The 15786-nt window shown below is 40.2% G+C and overlaps 1 protein-coding gene across 1 annotated transcript; it reads left to right on the top strand.

The window, feature by feature from the left end:
- Positions 1–3362: 3362 nt before the first annotated feature.
- Positions 3363–13747, top strand: camk1gb (calcium/calmodulin-dependent protein kinase IGb; the record flags this gene model as incomplete). Its single annotated transcript, XM_079182559.1, has 12 exons — positions 3363–3486; positions 6005–6116; positions 9478–9603; positions 9748–9822; positions 9924–10062; positions 11331–11454; positions 11681–11756; positions 12072–12184; positions 12301–12379; positions 12830–12917; positions 13246–13595; positions 13690–13747. 12 exons carry the CDS (start codon positions 3363–3365, stop codon positions 13745–13747), a joined length of 1464 nt encoding a protein of 487 aa, XP_079038685.1.
- Positions 13748–15786: the final 2039 nt, after the last annotated feature.

The following is a 15786-nucleotide window of genomic DNA, read 5'->3' as shown; positions in this document are numbered from 1 at the left end:
TGAGTTTGAATGTCTTCTATGACTCTCCCTCACGTGAGAACACTTAAGTAACCGATCAAGTTATTTAAAGCATTGAGCACTTTCCTGATCCTGTTAGTGTAATCCCATTGACCATTCAGTTAGTCGAAATGGATCCTCTAAGAGCCTGAGGCAATGTTCATTGTTATGTTTTTCGGACAGCTTTGTTGTACGTCACTTTAATGACATAATTACTTTATTTCTCTCCAGGGGAAATTACATTTTTTCCCTCCTTGTTATTTCACAGACATAGGCCTGAAATGACAAGAATCTGAACTGGCTCCTGTCAAGATACCAGTCCACACTCCACACTTGGTCCATGTGGGACCTGAACCGGCCACCTTCAGGTCCCCAGGAACTGAGGCACTGGAGTTGTGGTTAATCCCACCAGCAGGGGGTTAAACAATTCAAACTGATCCTTTCCCTTGTGTGCTGGTTGGTGATGTTAGGTTACATAAATCAGGCCTGGTGTTCAGTGTTTCATCATTCTGTATAGACACGACACTGAAGAAGTACTCGGGTCCTTCAGTAAAAGTATCACTACAACAATGTAAAAAAGTAACAAGTTAAAGTCCTGCATTCAACTTTAAGTAACTTCAAACGCATTTTCCTGATAATACTTGCATACTAATATATAATAATTTAAAGGAGTTTTACTGGTAAAAGACTGCTTTTACAGTGTGGAATCAATGCTGTTATTTAAGTAAAGGACCGGAATACGTCCTCCCCAACTGGGGGTGTAACAGTATAGACAGCATATGTTTTTGATTCAATATATTGGAATAGTTTCGAGAATGTACTGCAAACTATAGGGCGTTCTTTGAGCAGCTGTTTCCTGTTCTTTGTAACTTTTCTTTAGTCCTGCTCAAACTCTAATTGCAGCCTGTAATAACTGTGTATTAATAGTTTAACATTCCCATCAAACCTGACACGCTCTTTATAGAAGCTGCTGTTGCTGTTTCCTGCAGGCCCGGCGCCGTCTCTCCTGAATGGAAAACACTTGAACTCGTTCTAGCTCTAAAACCAAAACCTGAAATGGAGGATGATCATGACAACCTCTTGGCCCTGCAGTATCCATGACAACACGACGAGCCGGTCCAGCCATTGATATTCTGTCTCTCTATTTACAGCGCGTGCCTAGAAGTATAAGGTAGGCCGCATTTCAAGCTATAACACTGAACCTGGCAGATATCACACTGGATCAACACTGCAGCGTTTGATGACACATGAAATTATAACAGTTAAAAACATGCCTGCATTGCCATAGCTGTTGCTTTTAATTAGAAATATTTGTGCATAATTATTCTTGTTTTGTGTCCTTAGTGTGCAGTAAACACACAAACTGTCTTCTGTCACTGCGTACTATATGGCTTCATGAGCAGCAGGGGAAATGAGCACACGATGCAGATTAATACATAAGCCTGTTAAAGGTTGCCTCGGAAGACCGTGTTGTATACTGCGACGTGCTTGGAGCCTAATGCCGCAGTCATCCCCATCTGTGGCCCAGGTGTGAAACAAGTTTCCGAATACATTTCTGTCGACTGTACCACTTTCTAATAAGGCATGCCCCTCGTTTAAGAGATTTAAGAGATGGCTTTTTTCATAAATAATTTCTCAATGCTTTATAGATCATTAATAACCCGTAATATGGGCATCTTTGATTTTTTTTTTGTTCTAAAAAATTCTTGCTATTCCGAAAGAATATAAAACTGTAGATTGGATGAATTACTGTGAAAATGCTTTATGATTGCTTATTGCTGAGTGAAAAAAAACATGTTTGTTAATGCATACAACATTCATTCAAAGACTTTATATACATTATAATAATTGATATAAATCACTAGTTATCTATTACAATATACAAATATTACAATTGCATTGGACGTTTTTTACTAAATTGACTCAGAGGAGATTTAATGAGGCTTTCTGACACTGATCAACAGAAAAAAAGACCAGATGACTAATAATTCCACATATAAAGTACAAAATACTTGTTTGCAGAAGTATTCAGCCATGCACTTTAATAGGACACACCTGAACCATCTGGACTTCTATGAAAGTCAAATACAGTATTTAGCTAAGGGTAACTCTTGCAAGTAATTACAAGTATTTTGTCACGAACCGTCATTCAACCCTCGCCAACATACAAGGACTGCTGACTGGGGTCCCTGGGGACCTCAACAATAGACACTGTATGAAACAACCATCATAGCGAAAATGTTAACTTATTTTTTTTGAACGAAAATAGACAGAGCACATGAGGACATCTGTGTCTCTCTCCTTATAAATAATTGACAGAGTGCCCCTCCCCCCGAACAGTGTGTGACACTTTAAATTAGGACCCATCTATTTTATCTAGGCCGCAATCGGTTACTTCTGACTGCATCTGCATGCTTTCTCCCTCCTACAAACGCATGTAAACTGAGAGAGACTTACTAAGTGAGGCAGGCTACACTCACCATATTCAAGACAGGGGGTTTGATTGTGTAACCGGCTTTATTTTTGTAATGGTTTTGTTTGGTTTAAAAAATTCTGTTTTGGTTATAATTGCTTATATTTAGGAGGAACATGATTATTATTGGCCACTAAAAACGGTCCCCTTTTTTCCCCTTTATGATCGGCCCTGACCTCAATACATTGGTATCTAACATTATTATTCAAAAAAGGACTAATTCATACAGAAACAGGAAACAATGATATATGACGTAGGAATACATGTATTGACAGAGTCATAAGTGTGGGATGACAGAATAAAGCACCTGTGAGATATGACAAAAAGTATACTTTTGGGGTTTGAGGGTACACGAGTTGGTGGGATGAGGGTTACAGGATCTTTTTCTAGATCGGTGTCAAAAAAGGCACATTAAATCTACTTTTGATTCAATTAAAAAAAATAAAACATGAAGCATGTAACATACTTTTATAAGCACTGTAATATTTAATGAACTAGATTAGCAATCAATAATTTAGAAAATCCATATAGTGTTCATCCTTTCCATTTGTTATAATTATGAATATCATAATACATTGATAAACGTCTACTGTATTCATTAAGCCATTAGATATAAAGCCTGTGTAAAGAGGACCTCATAAGACCGTGGAACCTGTTGTTAAATCACTACTGGTCACGCATTTCAAAATGTTAGTCCACCATCAGTGTGAAGAGGCCCCGCCAAACTGATGTGTGTGCGTATCCGCGCATGCGCGTGCACATGTTGCTGTTTTGAATGAATCTGTGTAAACTTGTTGCTGCGTGGAAAGATGACTGCAGCAGCAACTGCCTGACCTGCAATCTCAATGTGCACCTGTAACACTGTCAGCAGCCCCTCCCCTCGGCTCTCTCCATGGATGTAATCTCTGACTTGACAACAGGTACTTGTACAGTCCCAGACAAAGTAAGCTGTCCAGACCACTGCGAGCATTTGGCAGGAGAGTCCGAGCAGAGCTCCACACGCGCGCAGTCTCTAGGTAAGTCTCTTCTTTATGAAAGGAGTCACTTGGATCTGGAGGACTAAATCTACTCTCGTTGTATTTATGCAGCTGTAGTTTTTCAGCCCAGAAGAAGGGCCGGTGCTGCCTAATTTGTATTCTGTGCGTAATTGTGGGTAGTTTGGCGGGGGGGGGGGGGGGGGGGGGGTTGCATTCACATTCAGCGTCATGAGTCCAAACTTGCTTGTATGATACTGTTGCTCAGAACTGCGTGCTGCAAGCTTGCTCTGAATATCTGATCACTCGCTGTTTTGCCGCAGAGCGATCTTTCCGCGCGATGCCGCAGCCAACTTGGTAGCATGGAGAGTAGACAACAAGGGCTGCATAGCACCATCCGCTGTCAGTCACCACCACATCTATTTTCTTTGTTATTGTCCTTTCATTGAAGGGTGCTTTAGTGTAGGGTAAAAAACGCGTGACTCGACTTTAAACCTACTGCTAGGGGAAGAGCAGTACAGGACTCATCTGTAATAAAGATAATGTAGAAAGATTTGAGCACAATTTTTAAAAAAAACAACAACAACGGCATAAACTGCATTACTCCGCAAACGGGTTTTGTATCACTGCTTGTGGTGTTGAACGTGTTCTCCAGGATTCAGTGGGATTCTCTTCATGGCAGTGTGTGTATCAGATACAGCTGCAGTCTGCTGCATGTTTTAAGCTGCTCAAACGTCGCGGTCAGAGAAGCGATAAGGCTGCTGCGGAGGGAAGCCATGAGAACAACAGGGGGACAAAAGGCGCAAGAGCTTTTGTTGTGTGCGTGAAAACAGTAGACCCTCAGAGCTCAGCTGTGTGTGTGTGTGTGTGTGTGTGTGTGTGTGTGTGTGTGTGTGTGTGTGTGTGTGTGTGAGAATAGACAACACTGAAAATCTTAGTATGGAAATGTCTTCAATTAATTGTACTGCAATATTGGAGTCCATGCACATATGCATGAGGACAAAAGAAAAATGGATTGATTCAAAGATTTAGATATCAGATTTGTTTCGCCCTCATCTGTTGCGCATACATTCTGGTTATTTCAAGTGGTGCCTTTTCTGCTTTAGTCAGTGGTGGACTGTAGCTAAATCAATTTACTCAAGTACATATGTGTGGTACTTTTCTGGAGTCTTTTCTTGTACTTCTACTCCACCACATCTCAGAGGGGAAATATTGTACCCTTTACTTCACTACAATTATTTGGCAGCTTTTGTTACAAATTAAGATTGTTGTGGCATTTCTTGCTATTTTCTGAATTTTTGCAAGCCTGGCAATTCATTTATTTATTGAGAAAATAATCAGTCGACTAATCCATTATGACAATAAACATTAGTTAATAGTTCGGAATGAGCTCCACCTCAACCAACTACATCAGTGAAATCCTGCTTTTACATTAAAGCATGAATAATAATGATAGTTATTATTATAATAATGGTATAATATATCATTAGAGAGTCTTAGGGGACAAAAGGGTCTTACTTTAAGCACATTATCCCAATTACAATTACATTTAATTGAATTATACATTGTCCACTGCAGGACTTTTACTTATTATAGGCTGCAATTAGAGAGTTTGAGCTGGACTAAAGGACAGTTACAAAGAACAGGAAACAGCTGCTTAAGCAACGCCCTCTAGTCTGCAGTATTTTCACAGTGTGATATTAGTACTTTTACTTAAGTAAAGGATTGATATACTTCCTCCACTGGCTGTAGTTAAAGACATTTATTCTGCTCGTAAGTTAAGTTGTTTGAGGCTATCCGCTGGGATTTATACCTGTAACAAGGTCAGGTCTCCAGATCAAGAGTTGCTTATCCCTTATATAAGAAAATAGGGCAGGAAACCAAACTGGGTAACCTGCTCATTTATAGTGCTCCTAATCCTTCTCAGTACCTTGAGTTTCATTAGATAAGTCACTCTTTCTAATCCTAAGAAATGCTCATTATCTAAGCAAAGACAAGTATTTTGCTCAACATAAGAAGTGAATATCACTGTATGATGATCAGAGTTGTGTTATTGCATTTTGTGTTTTAAACTTTACCAATAGCTTTTGATCATTATTTTAATCTGAAGTACACGTTTTTGATGGTGCAAAGAAATCCTCAATTGTCTTCCTTGTTTGATATCTCTGATAGATTATGTATTCATACACTTCAGCATCATACAGTATCATTTGACCCTGGTGCAGTGTGGGCCAGGCACTGCTTCATTCATACCTTCCTGTGTGTGCTAGTTACCGCACGGATTAGTTGCTCCAACCTTTTGTCAGTCAGACACCGGCACATGTCTGTCCCCTCTGCTCGTCCTCCTGCAGACAGTCTGAGCAGCGCAGCAGACAACCTTCACACCCGCTATATCATGACTCTTCAATAATCCCAAAGGACTTTCTGTTCATGATTATGATCATGGGGGGGGTCTGGACAATAAGCCAGGATTATTGAATTTAGTCACGGAAAGAAAACGGGAGCATTGTGGAACTTCAGTGTTGACATCTATGCTTCTCTTCCTCCTTGATTCTGAAAGAAATCCCTGTTGAAGCTTCTGCAGAAATGGGTCGTCAAGAGGCGCAACACATATGGAAGCAAGTCACTGAAAACATCCAGGAGGTGTTTGACTTCATGGAGGAGTTGGGATCGTAAGTACATTTCACTCAATGTAAGATGCCACTGTTTATTTAAGTATTGGTTTATTCAAGAAATCTTCATATTTACTGAGCTAGCTTTAATTTCCTGTTCAGTTTTTGTATATATGTAGAATGTCTTCCTGTATTTCTTAGAACCTCTGGGAATATTTACGAGTGCTGGATGTTTAGTTTAGTGATATTAAGGCACTACAGTGAAACTTGTGTCTTGACTTGCACATGGCGTGATAACACACTCTGCACATGCTGTTTCAGTTGGAGGACAGATTACTGGTTTGATTGGATTGCGATGGGGACGCCTACTTCACTGAGGTCTTAGACAACATCACGCTTTAGCTGTTGCAAAGAGTTAATCAGCCTGGCCTTGAGTCGGCCTCGCAGTTAATTCACAAAAAAAAACAATATTTGTTTTACTTTATATCGTTTTCTCGAGAATCACATTGAATTTTCACTTTCTCACAAAAAAGAAATATAGAGAGAAAAAAAGGTTATAAAACAAGTAGAGTTGCAACATTTAGGTGATTATTTGATCAGTGGATTTCAGAAAAATAATCATTTTTGATAACTTGATAATCATTTAGGTTATTTTTAAAGGCTTTGCTGGTTCTCTGCGTCTGCTAAACTGAATGTAAGTGGGTTTTGACTGTTGGTCTAACAAAACATGATAACATCGCGTTTGGCTTTAGATAATTGAGATGGACACTTTTCATTCTTTTCTTACATGTTATAGGCCAAACAATCGCTGAATCAAGGAAATAATGAACTGATTAATCAATACTGAAATCAATCGTTAGTTGCATCCCTAAAAGAAAGGGAACTGATGTTTATCAGTTCACATGTAGCTATTTTTAATAACAAGAATGAAGATAATGTTTTGCTGCATGTTACTCTATGCTCTGCACACACTCAGCTAACAGTTTCTTGTGCTGACCTAATTCCTGTGAAGTCAACGCTGATGATCTGCAGGTACTCTGAGGTGTTCAGCAAGTGGCTGTGGGCTGTGGGCCTCTGATCTACTGTTCTACAGTAGATCAGAGGCCCACAGTAAATAAAGGTGCAGATGTGAATGCTGCCTGCGTGTTTTGGAAAAACAGAGCGGATCTGTGCTGAGGGCCGAGGAGGCTGCTGAAAGGTTTTCAGCGGTGATTGGACAGTGAAGGAGGCGAGGCCCTCCTGAGTACAGTGCATGATATAATACGTGGCCCAATTAGTCTGCAGCAATTACTTTTATTTCCCCAAACACTTTGAAAAATAACTCTGGGGGTGTTATGGAAAAGTGGGCAACAAAGTTTAGATCTATTTGTGATACGTTTATATTTCACCTCATCTTAATTAAGTATTCAAAATCAATTTCAAGGCAAAATTATGCTTTAGTTTGCGATTAGATTAAAGACAAGGAACCAGAAGAGAGACGCAAAAGCACGTTGAAGGATTACCGTTACTGCCTGAGCCACTGAGTGATTTTGCTGGACTGCTTTCATTCCTGTTGAAGGTGTCAACAGACTGAACCCTCTGAGCTGTTATGCCCATTCTCATTTATTTTTTCCATCACAAAAAAAAGGAAGAGCATCCAGAAGGGACAGGATGTCACCAAATACAACCTTTCCCATTGGGCCTCTGTCATCATACATAGTGTAAACAACATCCTAATGGTTTCCAGGCAATCAGCACTCCGTCTCTTCAGGGGTAAATGCAACTCTCAAAAAGCACAGAGCAATTTCATTCTCATCTACAATTTTGACTTTTAAGCTCCCAAATTTACACACTCAAGTTAGCTCGCCAGTGATATCTGATTGCCCTTTTCTCTCTTTATAAAAGGATGCTATCTGGCTTTCGAGTGCGGGGCTTGATTGACGATTTCTCTTGAGAGTAGCAATAATCTTCAAGGAGATCTGAGGAATAGAATGAGCTGTGGTAACCACGGTGAAATCAGTGGAGCAACGGGATGTGAAGTGCTGTGATGATGATGCTGTAGGGGCAGCTTGTTGTCTGCCTCCCTGAGCCTCCACCATTCTGCAGTGTGTGTGTGTGTGTGTGTGTGTGTGTGTGTGTGTGTGTGTGTGTGTGTGTGTGTGTGTGTGTGTGTGTGTGTGTGTGTGTGTGTGTGTGTGTGTGTGTGTGTGTGTGTGTGTGTGGCAACACTGGCCTTCTAAATGTGAGATACACTTATTGGAACAATGGGAAATTAAACTGGAAACTGTTATAATTTCACATTGTGCTGTTAAATTAATACTCAGATCCTCCAGCAGGCGCACGTGTCGGTCCTCATTATAGTACATTCCTTCATCCCTCAGGGTATCATCACCTTATAGGCAGAGGGCAGGGCTGTCTTGAGACCTGGCTGTCCACAGCCCTTGACATCTGCTTGTGACCTATCCTGTACTGTACTGTTGCAGCTTGTTGTTCCCAAGGATCCCTGCCGCACATGCTCAGTTTCGAACCTTCGAGTCCAGAGCTCTCCGCCAGCAACTGCTTCTGTTACGTCGGGGATAAAGCACCTAATCCACCTGGTAGAACAACTATTCCCAGACAACGCAGCACAGAGCACCATAATAAGCCTCTGACGTGAATAGTTAAGCCACAGAGATCTTCAGTAGACCTTAATTGAACCCCTTGATATTGCTATTTCTGCCACGTGTTTATTTTAATTCTGATGCGCTCCAAGAAATTGAGTCTGTTTAAGTATGCAAAGGGAAAAACATGATGAAATTATAGATCAAAACAGGAGACATTTTTAACACTTTAAGAGGGGATTATATCTTCTGTTCTGTTCGAAGGTAACAAAATCACTAGCACCTCAGTAGCTCCTAACTTTTTTTTACGGTGGAAATAGTCCCACACTAGTTTTGTTTTTACACTTTGGGTTTTTGTACAGATGCTAGCTGTTTCCCCAGTTTTTCATGCTAAGCTAACATCTCCTTGCACCAGCTTCATATTGAACAGATATGTGAGAATGAAATGAAAATGTTCCTCTCACTGTGAGCAATATGCATGTTTCATAATATGTCAAACTATTAGCATTTACACATACAGACAAATGGGACTCACACTACGGCACTCTAAATCATAAAAACTTTCATGTAGGTTATTACCAGCCCTGCAAATAGATTATCTCTATCAAATAAGTCACATTTGACCCATCAACAAAATAGAAAAACGGAAGCAAGCTAAATATCCCTGATTCGCTGGGAAAAATGGAAAGTAGACCCAACAAGAGGCCAATACTCTGATCAGGTCCCCATTCTAATAAGAGGGAAGATTCCTGGGGGAGACTTGCTATATCTTTCTGTGATGTTTCAAAGCAATCAACAACTGCAACATTTCTAACTCATTTTCAATGTGTTTGTTTGAACAGGGGGGCGTTCTCAGAGGTGTACATGGTGAAGGAGAAGAAGACGGGAAAGTTGTTTGCCATGAAATGCGTGAAAAAGAAACAAAAAAGAGACCTCAATCTGGAGAATGAGATCACTGTGCTGAGAAGGTAATTAACGTGTGAATCTTTATGAGCCTTTGACTTTCATTTCATGTTCTCTAAGTAGTCGGTGGATGCTTGTTTCTGTTGCAAATATGTCAGTTCTGTTGTGGGATTAGGACAGCAATGCCATAATGTTGTTTTCCTAAACAGAATCAAACACGACAATGTTGTGGGGATGGAGGATTTATATGAAAGTCAGACCCATTACTATCTCCTCATGCAGCTGTGAGTTTTTACAATTTCACATGATTATTAAAATGAGCAGGTAACCTAAATAAACTGGGATTTAAGATCGCATGTCGATGTTTGTGTTGTCTTCTCACCAGTGTTTCAGGCGGGGAGCTCTTTGACCGTATACTGGACCGGGGGGTGTACTCAGAGAAGGATGCCAGCAGCGTGATCCAGCAGGTGCTGCAGGCCGTTAGCTATCTGCACGAAAACGGCATAGTGCACCGTGACCTCAAGGTATGATTCAGATAATATAAAAAGTCATACGTTTGCTTTGGCTGAAGCATGAGTACAAGTGTTTTTACTCAAGTGCACTTTTGGGATAAAGCCACGTTATAGGACCTTATATTAAATGGTTGAATACTTTTACATGTATTACTTAAATATTTCACATAGTATGCAGTTGCTGCTTTGGTAGAATAATATACTAAATTAAATATAAAAAATGCAGCCTCAGAGCTTAGATTACCTAGGTCGACTGATTTACTTGACCTCTAACTTGACCACTTACCAACCATCAATCATCTATACCTTATGATCCTTTACACTGCTATTAAAACACTTGATGAAATTATATCTTAATACAAAATATGGGAATTCTTCAGAATGATAACTTCTACTTTAATGCTTGAAGTTTGTCTAAACAATAAGTCTATAGAGTGCTGCAGGAATGAGTCCTAAAACCTAAACATAAGTTTGCATTTTTGCACTTCCGGTTCCCTTGTCTCGAAGTCGATGTGTTTTTGAAGAGGTTTGTGCTACGATATATGAAATGCGTCAGTAAATAACACTCTAGTGAAGCTTTTAAGTGTCTTTTAAAAAGCGGTCGCTAACAAGTGGCTAAATGAGACTACAAAACATCATCAGGCTGACTAGTCTGCCTTTACAGCCTTGTTATAATGGCGCTCATGCGACCGTGGTGTTGTTTGTTAATAGCCTAACGTGAGCTTTTTACTTCTGCCTTCAAAAATCATAAAAGTGGTGTTCATTTGTGGAGATTATCTTGTTGAACAAAACATGTAAGTCTCAAAAACGTTTGTTTGCCACAAAGCTTATTTTTTGCAATAATCCAAAATCCAATGGAAAAAACACATTTGCTTCTCGGCGAGGGAACCCCTCGCTAACAGGGTTGGCCTACAAAAATATGTTATCCCTGCAGCAGAGCTTTGATATAGCAGCAAACAACTATTAGCTATGTAATCTTTGAATTAATCATTTTACAGGGTTATGTGTTGGATTGTTTATTTCTCTGTAGCTTTATGTTTACCGTACAGACATGAGAGTGGTATTGTTCGGCTCAGCTAACTTTCGACAAGAAAGCGAATAAGCGTATTTCACAAAATGCAAGACTGCAAGTGATACAGCTCCGGTTGCAGCAGTGGTCCTTTTATAGAAAATGATACTCAAGAATTTGTCCGACCAGAGGCGAAGTAACACATTAAGAAGTTCTTCACTGAGGACATCAATGCGTGAACAGCTCTCCTGTTTGTTTTGTCCCTCTGCAGCCAGAGAACCTCCTGTACTACAGCCAGGAAGAGAACTCCAAAATCATGATCAGTGATTTTGGACTTTCCAAGATGGTAAACAATGACATCATGTCGACAGCCTGTGGCACCCCAGGATACGTAGGTAAGGAGACATGAATGAATAATGTACTGCATGGACACTAACCGAGTGTATGTGAGTGTGTGTGTGTGGGGGGGGGTTAAATAGGTCGGAGAAATGTATAACACACAGGGGTGTCACATTAAGACAGCACGACATCATTACGATATGTAATATTTATACCCGTGTTTGTCTGCATACAGGCCTAATTATTAAAGGCCTAGCTTTGACATGTTTTCCACTCTTTCAGCTCCTGAAGTTTTGGCACAGAAGCCCTACAGCAAGGCAGTGGACTGTTGGTCTATTGGAGTTATCACCTACATCTTGTAAGTATAAAAGTCATGGTGAATGTGTGCACACATCAGTCGACAGAGATAGAGAGAGGAAAGCAAAAAAAACATAGACTACCAAGATTGTAAATCAGCTCCTGGTCTCAAGTGGATTTTCAGATTAAAAGCCACTGCTGGTTATGACACAGATACCTAAATACATTATAATGATGCAGTGATTGAGCCATAGCACCACCTAGTGAGCATCTACTATGCATACTGTTTAACTGCACACATTGGCAAATATACATGTGTGGAATATTTCTTCAGTGCTCCCCCTTTTTCCAGCAACAATAAATGCTTATGTTTCAGACTCTGTGGATATCCGCCTTTCTATGAAGAAAGTGAGACACGGCTGTTCTCCAAGATCATGAAGGCGCAGTATGAGTTTGACTCGCCTTTCTGGGATGACATATCTGAATCTGGTAATTTCATGGAGACGTAATGTACACAGCCTGCTGCAGCAGCTTTATTCCTCCGTACAGCCCCAGCCCTAACGTGTGTGTGTGTGTGTGTGTGTGTGTCACCTTTTGATCTGCAGCTAAAGATTTCATCCGTAACATGATGCAGAAGAATCCAAGCATGCGCTACTCCACTGACCTCGCGCTCCGACATCCCTGGTGAGTGTAAATCATGTGTTGCCATGTTAAATTGTATGCTTTTAAACAATATAAAATGTAATATAGTTGCATTTCTTGAGCAGAGTTGGGTTTTTCTCTTCACTGTAAAATGTCTATTGGCTACTGTACCATAGTTAGAATAACAAGTAACGTTTTAGTTTTCTTTCAATTATTTATATGTCTTGAAAGTTACATAAATCTAACACATTTCATTGTGAGTTATTGCTGTTTTCCTATGCAGCACTAATCCCAAATAGCAGTTATATCTCTCCTAGGACAAGAGACAGCAAAAGAAAATGTATTATAATCCTTCGATTTATAACATTTTAGTGACACAACAAGTTAAAGAAGTATGTGTGACATACAGGAGTGTATCCCCACTGATGGGTTTAGGATTAACGCCTACCTTGAAATATATTCAAGCGTTCTGTTGCGTCATCTGTTTTCCAGGATTATCGGAAAGACGGCCCGGAGTCAGGACATCTACTATTCCGTCAGCGTTCAGATCCAGAAGAACTTTGCCAAGTCCAAGTGGAAGGTTAGTCCTTGCCGATTTCTAGGCTTTGATGTGGTAAGCCCATTTAGGAGCTGTAGTTTATAGTAGCTTAATCAGGTGCCTACCTAAATCCTTCCTGATTAAGGACAGTTTGATACAATGTTGTTCAGTAATCAAGGCCACTGATGGCTGATGTGGGGCTTTTACTGTCAGAGGAACCAAAGTGCACTTGATTGTTCAGCAGTAAAATTACTTTAAAACATAAATCTATTGTGTTAACAATCTATTGTAAGTTGTTCTAAAAGTGTTCTAAAGTGAAGCTATGTCTATATGGCTCTCAGATCTCTTTTTGGACATGTTCACTTTGCAGCAAGCCTATAACGCAGCAGTAGCCATCAACCACATGAAGAAGCTACAGCTGGTCCACTCAGAGGTGGCCCTGAGGAAGGCCAGTATCCCGGACATCAAGGTGATCGACGTGTCCTCCCCAAAGAACAATCACAAACGTCTCGATCCAGACAAATTTGACCCAAAGTTGACGGAGATCCATGGGAACGTAAACGGGACAGTTCACATGTCGCTGCCCACAAGCCCCATTGAAATGAAGAGCCATTATCACACACTGAAGGCCACTCAGAGTCACGCCGGCTCACACCACGCTCCCACCATGGCTGAGCAGGGCAAGAACGTCTACCACTCAGAGCCTGCCAACCTCAACGGGTGTGTAGCAGTTTCATCCTATGTCATGCATTTTTTAAATTTCTGATATCACAGCAGGACTGCCACATGATGAAAAAATCTCTTCTTTTTTCAGGTATGGTAAAAATCGTAACGGCAAGACTCTACAGACGGGGGTTTGCTCGGTCATGTGAATGCACCATGAAGTTTACATGGAAACAAGCATTTTACTTGGTAGGTTCAAGTAAGACATTTGCATATCATTACCACATACATTAATGTAAAGAGTTGCTACACATACATTTTAAACTAACTATAAAAAAACGATTTGCATACTTTGGACAAATGCATTATAACATACAATATTTTGCAAATACATTGTACATGGCAATCATTTTATTACATATTTATGATGGGCAGACATTTTGACTTTGTCATAGTAGGAGAAGCACAGGGGACATTAACGAGGGCTCCCTGGCAGTGTGACAGTGAACTGGCATGAACGATACCCGGACTAATGGAGTTCAGCCAATATTGATTGTATTATTTAAACCTGTGCTTTTCCTACTGTGAAATGTCAATATACCTATTCCTTCTTTAAGTACATGGAGTTTGGGGACTTCACATAATTCCCAACTTCTGCCACAATAACTCCCTGTGTGGGTGTACAGGGCCCTTGATTACACGCTGTGTGACAATATACTGTTTGACTGTTAATGTGCTGTGTATGTGTGTCTATGTGTCTCACCATGAGTGTGTTTCTGCCCTCTGCAGGTCAGTGTTGCTGTGCTGACTCAGCATGCAGCTGTTTTGTGTCAGCAGGTCCCCCGGTGCTGAGACGTGGTTGATCCTCTGACGGACCCAAACAGTCCAAGAGGTCCGCACAGGCAAAGGGACTTTTTTTTCTTCTGAAAAGAGTGCCTATAAAGCTTCCCGACAACCACACAGACGTACACGAACACACACACCAACCCAATCTCATGGGAAGGCGTATAAATAGAAAAGACATATCCACGTGTCATTAGTATGCATTTTTGGCTTTTTGCGTGTCATTTATATGCTAGTTTTTCTAACACCATGTCAATACCGTGAAGTCCTGTGTTTTTGTTTGACCGGTCCGCCCACCATAAGCAGTCCCTCTCGCGTTGTATACTAAATCACTTTTTGACAGCATATCATAGTTACGCGGATACGCTTTCATTGCAATCAGACTACATGCCGTACAAATGACATGCAAAAAGTAAGAAATGTGTTCTTATTGCACGCTAAATGACCTACAAATTGTTGTCATTCATGTGCCATGTGGTTAGAGCGGGGTGCGCACACACACACACACACACACACACACACGAACACTCAGATGCATAAGACTCACTTTAACTCAGATGCACAGGGTATAGACTTCAGTTAAACAGGACAGGTCAGAATTCAAGTATTCAAGGGATAGGTTCACTCACCTGCTAAATGTCTAACTCATTCATAGTGAAGCAGCCCCTAACCTCTGATCTCATGAAGGCTTTATATCACACTGCTTTTTGATCAGGGAGAGTTTAGTTCATCAACGCACAGTGTCCAGTCTTATTAGCACTGTGGTTACATGTTTAAGAAAATACACACAATGCAATATTGTTATACTTCATATGTGAAATACTATACTTTAGCAAACCTAAATTTGTAAGTGCAATAGAATGTATGAAAGAAAATGCATGCTTGCTGCTTCAAATAAGCCATACTGGTATAATATATCCTGTTAAAGTTGTTTCGTATCTTTATTACCTTCTTTGTGTTATTTGTTGTTTGTTCAGATTTTTTTTATTTTATTTCGAATGTATTTTCTTTCCTTTTTTATAAAAATGTTAACGATGAAATAGTGCTATACAGACAAAAAAAGCATACATGTTAAAACTGACAAATCATTAACGGTGTAAATACCACAAGTATATCCAGAACTTACTGAACTCGTATCTATCACTGCCATCAAACTGCTGGAATGTAAAATGTCATTCATGTACGCTGTTGTAGATGTTTCTCCACTTACTGTGAGTGGTTCACGCTTCAGAGTCTGTTTTTTGTCCCTCCAGCTGTAAGTGGCTTTGATATTGATCTAGTCCATGTGTTATGATGGGATGCTCATAAATAAAGCCTGTACAGAATCTGCTTTTAGTTTCGCTGCCATTTCGTTTGTCTTAACACCTCTGGGAACTTTTTGAATATATATGTGAGCGAGAAATTA

The sequence above is a fragment of the Pholis gunnellus genome (assembly GCF_910591455.1).
Source record: "Pholis gunnellus genome assembly, chromosome: 2".
Classification (NCBI taxonomy): Eukaryota; Metazoa; Chordata; class Actinopteri; order Perciformes; family Pholidae; genus Pholis; species Pholis gunnellus.
The sequence above is the reverse complement of the archived record's forward strand: the minus strand, read 5'-3'. Positions and strand labels throughout refer to the sequence as shown.